General features: G+C 65.5%; 1 protein-coding gene across 1 annotated transcript; it reads left to right on the plus strand.

Moving 5' to 3' along the window:
• The first annotated feature begins 1,154 nt into the window (after nt 1-1,154).
• On the plus strand, nt 1,155-4,985 carry FOXB1 (forkhead box B1). Its single transcript, XM_034409400.3, has 2 exons — nt 1,155-1,661; nt 2,315-4,985. The coding sequence occupies exon 2, from the start codon at nt 2,342-2,344 to the stop codon at nt 3,341-3,343; it is 1,002 nt and encodes a 333-aa protein (XP_034265291.2). The 5' UTR covers nt 1,155-1,661; nt 2,315-2,341; the 3' UTR covers nt 3,344-4,985.
• Nucleotides 4,986-6,000: the final 1,015 nt, after the last annotated feature.

Consider the following 6,000-nt stretch of genomic DNA (forward strand, 5'->3'; position numbering starts at 1 on the left):
CTGATGATCCCCGAGAGCAAGGCTTAAACAGGAGGTGCGAGGCGAAGAATATCCATTTGATGGAGCCTCCCACCGCCCTTCTCCCTTCATGAGGACTAGAACCTTAGCGGAAACCCCCGGTGTTCATGAGGCAAACGTCTGAAGGCGAACTGCGATCCCAGAGACCCGTTTCTTCAAAACTAGGATAGGATGGCGCCTCAAGTGAACGACCCCATCCCACCGGCCCGCCTTAGCTATTCATCCCCGGCTGAGAGGCCCCCGCTCAGCCCGTCTCGAGAGGCGGGGATTTGCTCACCTCTTTCGCTTCTACGGCCGTCGGGAAAAGCGGCTTCACCGACCCCCAGGCCTCCCTGGAAGGCGGGGAAGAGCGGCGGGAATCGAGGCAGCTCGGCCGAACGGCTGAATGGAGTGGAATTGCGTTTGCGAGGAATCGGGGCAGCCGGATTCCGCTCCCGTCCCCGTCCAGCTGTTAACCGCTGGGCTGGCGGGCCCTCCCTGGGTCGGGTCCTGCCTCTCCCGAAGCGCCGGCGGGAAAGGGGAGCGGGCGGAGAGAAGGCCTCTTCAGAGGCGGCGGCGCTGCCTGGATCTCGGCGGCGCTTTCCCGCCCCACTGCCAAGTTGGCATCTTTACGCAGCAACTCCGGGTCGCTCCCCTCGGCTCGGACTCTCCCGGGAAGATTTGACCCAAGACTCAGGGTCTGGGACCCTGCCCGCCCCCGCCCCCTGCTCTTGGGGGAAAATGTGTAGGGGGGACAAGCAAGGCCGCCGCAACCGAGGAACGGCTGTCCCAACCCGGCCCGCTTCCTCTGGCCGGCCCCCGCGCCCCCGCCCTCCCATCCTGAAGCAAAGCGGGCAGCGCCGGAGGCTGAACTTCCTTCGCCCTCCTGGAAGGCGCAACCTTCTTCCCACCGAGTGGGACTTGCGCCGCAATGGGGCTGCCCTACGCTTCCTTGGGAAGGGGGAGCCCGGCGTGGCGGGCTTCAGGCCCAGAGGAGCCTCTGCAATTGGGGTGAGCGGACGGGCAGCCGGCCAGGCCGAGGCGCCCCTCCCGCCAATAAATCGGGCTGCCCCAGCATAGCTCCCGCCCACCTCGCTGGGTAGCGGCTCGGATTCTAGCGGAGTCGCCAGGCGGGCGAGAGCACAAGTCCTTGGGCGCAAAAGCCGGGCAGGCCGGTTGGTTGGCGGCCGCAGCTCTTCGTGGGGGGCGAGGCTGGCCGCTCCCCCCTCTGCCGGCCCAGAAGCGCTTCCCATTGGCCCCCCGCGTGCCGGGGAGGGGGAGCGGCGGGGCTGCAAGCAGTGACCCCCTCCGCGCCGGCCCCGGAGCCCCGCCCCTTCCCCCCTCCCCGGCGGTTGTCATCGCAGAGCGAAGAAAGTGGCCCATTAGCGCGGCGCCTCGACGGGGGCCTTTTCTGCGCCAGCCCCCGCCTGCCAAGCTCAGATGGGCGGCAGGCGGCAAGAGCAGGAGGAGGAGGCGGCCGCGCCAGCGCTGGGCACGGCCGGGGCTGCTTAGCCCGGCGGCTGCGGAGAGTCAGAAAGGGGCCGCCGGGTCTCCCACCCACAGACCCCCTTCCCGGGAAGCCGGGAGCCCCGGCCGGACCCGCAGAAAGGAAGGCTCCGGGCGCCGTTCGCCGGCTGACCCCGCTCGCTCGCGGCGCCTGTGAAGTGAGTGCCCGGGGCGGGAGGGGTGGCGGGGGGAGGGCTCTGGGGGACGGAGGTCGTGGACGGTTCCCCCCCTCCCCGCTGGCTGCGGTTGGCGCGGGACCTGCTTGCGGGGAGGGGCGAGCCGTTACAAATTGGGAGCTCCGGGAAGCCGTCGGGAGCCCGCGGAGGGGAGGGGAGGGATCGGGGGCAGCGCATAAAACGGAAAGGAGAGCGAGCGAGCGGCCAGGCGGCTTGTGCCCAGTGCCGGCTGCTGCGGCTCGGCGGAGCTCTCGGGCGGCCGGAGGAAAGCGCCGCCCCCGCCGGAGGAGCCTGCCCTTCGGCGTGCCAGAGGGGCGGGTGGCAAAGAAAGGGGAAGACCAGGAGGGCCGCGAGGCGCGGGGTGCCGTCCCGCAGGGGTGGTCCCGGGGCTGTCAGCCGGCCAGGCCGGGCTGGAGGTCGCCTCCGCTGGGCTCGCCCCTCCCGCCGAGAGACCGCCCCCACCCCCTCCCCAAGCCTGCCGCGCTCAGCCCGGGCAGGGAAGTTGCCGGCTCCGCCCGCCCCCCCCCAAAGAGAGAGTGAGCCAAGGTTGCCCAAGGGGGGGCAGGACGCGCCCCCGCCCCCTCCCCGCCCCCCCTCCTCGCCCAGCCCGCTAATTCCGCCTCCCTGCGCTGCAGATCCCGGCCGGCGCAGCCGCTTCCACCATGCCCCGTCCGGGCCGCAACACGTACAGCGACCAGAAGCCGCCCTACTCCTACATCTCGCTGACCGCCATGGCCATCCAGAGCTCGGCCGAGAAGATGCTGCCGCTGAGCGAGATCTACAAGTTCATCATGGAGCGCTTCCCCTACTACCGGGAGAACACGCAGCGCTGGCAGAACTCCCTGCGCCACAACCTCTCCTTCAACGACTGCTTCATCAAGATCCCGCGCAGGCCCGACCAGCCGGGCAAGGGCAGCTTCTGGGCGCTGCACCCCAGCTGCGGGGACATGTTCGAGAACGGCAGCTTCCTGCGCCGCCGCAAGCGCTTCAAGGTGCTCAAGGCCGACCCGCTGGCGCCCTCCAAGCCGCCCCCCGAGGCCGCCCACTACCTGCAGGCCCAGGCCAAGCTCCGCCTGGGCGCCCTGGCCGCCGCCGCCGCCGCCGCCTCTTCCGCGCCGCTCGGCCCCTACGGGCTGCCCGTCCCGCCGCCCTCCGGCTTCAAGCACCCCTTCGCCATCGAGAACATCATCGCCCGCGAGTACAAGATGCCCGGGCCGGGCGGGGGCGGCGGCGGCGGGGGCGGCGGGGCGCTGCCTTTCTCCGCCATGCCGCCCGGACCGGCCGCCTACCCGCTGCCCAACCAGCTGCCCCCCGCCTGGTCCCACGTCTACGGCCCCGCCGGCATGCTGGACCCGGCCGCCCCCATCGCGGTGGCCGGCGGGGACTACGCGGCCGCCGCCGCCGCCGCTGCTGCCGCCGCCGCCTACGGAATGCCGCTGAAGCCGCTGTGCCACGGCGGGCAGACGCTGCCGGCCATCCCGGTGCCCATCAAGGCCACACCGGCCGCCACCGTCCCGGCCCTGCCCGCCCTGCTGCCCAACTCGCCGCCCTCGCTCAGCCCGCCCTCCACGCAGACGGCGCCCAGCCAAGGCAGCCCCGCCACCCCCAGCGAGACGCTCACCGGGCCGCCCTCCGTCCTGCACGCCGTGGTGGCGGTCCACTGACCCCGGCCGGCGCCGCCCTCCGCCCAGGAACCAGCGGGGAGACGAGGCGAGGCGGCCGTCCGAAGGTCCCCAAGACGGTTGGGTCTTTGGAGCCAGCCCGTCCCTCCTCTTTCCCACAGCCGCCGGACCCAGAAGCCGGGGCCACGATCCGGACGGGGCTGCGCTCCAGAGGCGAGGGGCTCGCAGCAGCCCGCCTTCCTCCTTTCGCGGACGCGCGGGGATTTTGCAAAGGCTTCTTCCCTAAGCGACCTTCTCGGACCGCGCAAGCAGGCAGTGAGGCTGGCTCTCCTCGCAAGGCTGATTGTCGGTTCCCAGCTCCTCGCGCGCCAGGCTCCCCTTTCGCCTTTCCAGATGCCGCCGCCTCCTCCACGTTGCAAGACGGCATTGGCGAGTGGGGAAACGCGGGGGGAACTCGCGCAGAAGAGGATTCGCGCCTGGGGCCCCGGGCAAGCCAGCACCCCAAAGCGACCGGCGTTGGAAATCCTCTACTTTGGGGGATCAGAATCCACCCGCTGGATCTGGTGGTTGGGACCCGGCCGGTTTTCCCTCCCGGTCAGCGCCCACGAACGCTTACTCGGAAGTCAGTGCCTTCCACCCTCGGGGGTTGACTTGCGAGGAAATCGGGCTGCTGCGGCCGGCTAACGGCTGGGAAGGACCCCTGAGCACAAACTTGGGTGGGAGTTTGCTTGAAGCGATAAACTTGGACTGGGACGGCCCCACGTGCGGACGAAGCCTTGTCAAGGCGGCAAGACGATTCCCCGGCCCGCCCGTGAGTGCGCGCGTGGGTGTGTTTCAGCCCTTTCACTCCTCCTGCAACGCTTAAAGTTTAATTTCTGCGCGAGGAGAAAGCGAGGCTCTGAAATGGTTTCGTCGCCCAGTTTTGGCTCTGCTGGCATTTTCCTCTGTTTGGGGAGGGGGGGGCTCGCCCCGGGCGGGAGGAAGGGAGGCGCGGAGGCCTCTAAATTTACCCAGCCAAGTGGAGCATCTCACTTTTTCCCCCTGAAAGTTTTGCAGACACACCCGGAGTGGGAAATGTGTAAAGTGTCTGTGAACGCGGATGACTGCCAATTGTGTCCGATGCACTTTTATCCCGCGTCCCTCCTTTTCTCCCCATAGCTAGCGTGCAGCTCCTCTCGCCCACCATTTTGTGTGACCTGGTCAAGGGGCCCCGCGGTAGGGAGGCGCTGCTCCGAAGCTGTGAAAGAAACGGGGGGGGGGGAGCGGATTCTGAGGGGAGTTGGGAGGGGGCGCACTCAGAGACGCAGGAGGACCCGGAGAAAAGAGCGCCGTGGGTTGGTTCCGAGGGTGGGGTGGGTTTCTTGAAGGGTCGGGCCCGAACGCTTTCTTTCGTTCCCACGTGGATGGTTTGTTCTTGTACAGGATGAGCATGATATTTAAAATATGAATGTTCTTGTGAATATCTTCAGCATGCGTGTTTTCGGGCAAAGGTCTGACTTTTTTTGTTATTATTATTATTATTATTATTATTATTGCTTCTCTTGATATGGTGTTTGGATTGTTGTCGGTTGGGTTTGGGGTTTGTTTGTTTTGGTTTTGGTTTTTTGGCCCTCAAAGTGTCTATCTTTAAATTATGAAACTAGCCGTCCAAATAATATTTTCTCATTAAAAGATGTAAAGGCGGTTTTCCTTTTTTCGGTCTTCTTTTTGAGCTGAAAAGGGAGGGGAGGCCAATTCGCTTTGCATAAATTATTTCCGGGGGAAGGGGACCTAAATGAACGGAGCGGGGGGGGGGCTCTCTCTGGGGAAAACAAGCGAAACAGCCTCAAGAAGATTTCAGAAGCTGATTTGTATCTTCGGATTTCTGGTCTAATTAGCTGGTGCCAGGCAGAGCACCGGGCTGGAAGGGGAGGACGGAGTTTTCTGCGGCTTCCTCGCTAAAGCGGGATTAGCCCAAATTCCGGAAGGTTTCGGCAGCGTTTGGTAGAACTTCTGCGAAGTTGGGTTACGCCGCCCAAGAGAGAGAAGCCCGCGAAAGGGGCTTACTTCCGAGTAAAGAAGCCGAGGGCGCCCACCTCTTCGCTAGTTAGAAACCTCGAGAGGGAGAAACCGGTTCCTGATTTCAGGATCCGATGTTTTGATTTTGCGGGATTTGGCCCTGTTTGACCCCCCCGCCCCCGGCCTTCCCCAGGCGTTCGTTCGCCCTTCGGAAGGCAGGAGTTCAACAGGAACGTCGAGGGCCTCGGCTCACAATCCCGCGGGGAACGGAGGGTTCTGCCGGGCGCTGCCCAATCCAGCCCCGCGGCCTTGGCGCTTCTCCGGTTGAAAGGCAGCCTGAGTCGATCGCTGGGTAGCCCCTCCGAGGTTCGTCCGCCGTTGTGGCTTGCGTGGCGTTTCCTCCCGGAGAAATAGCTGGGGGCGGCTGCGGCCGCTACTTTTTCCTCGCCGCGATGGAAAAGGTAATAAAAGCAGAATAATAAGGTAACACCAGTGGCGGTGAGCCTTCCAGGATTTTGGACCTTGGCTGGCATTAATTACCAAGCTTTTAACCCCCTTTTCGGCTGTGCATTTGTGGGATGGACTCCAGACTGAAGCCCCCCGCCTGTTTACTCGGAAGTAACCCATGCGCCTCCCGAAGGGGCTTCCCCAGAGGAATTTAAGAGTGGCCCTTTAAAAGGGACTTTGCGCTGGACTCCAAG

This window comes from Pantherophis guttatus, chromosome 13 (assembly GCF_059756535.1).
Source record: "Pantherophis guttatus breed Tessera chromosome 13, ASM5975653v1, whole genome shotgun sequence".
In the NCBI taxonomy this organism is placed as follows: Eukaryota; Metazoa; Chordata; class Lepidosauria; order Squamata; family Colubridae; genus Pantherophis; species Pantherophis guttatus.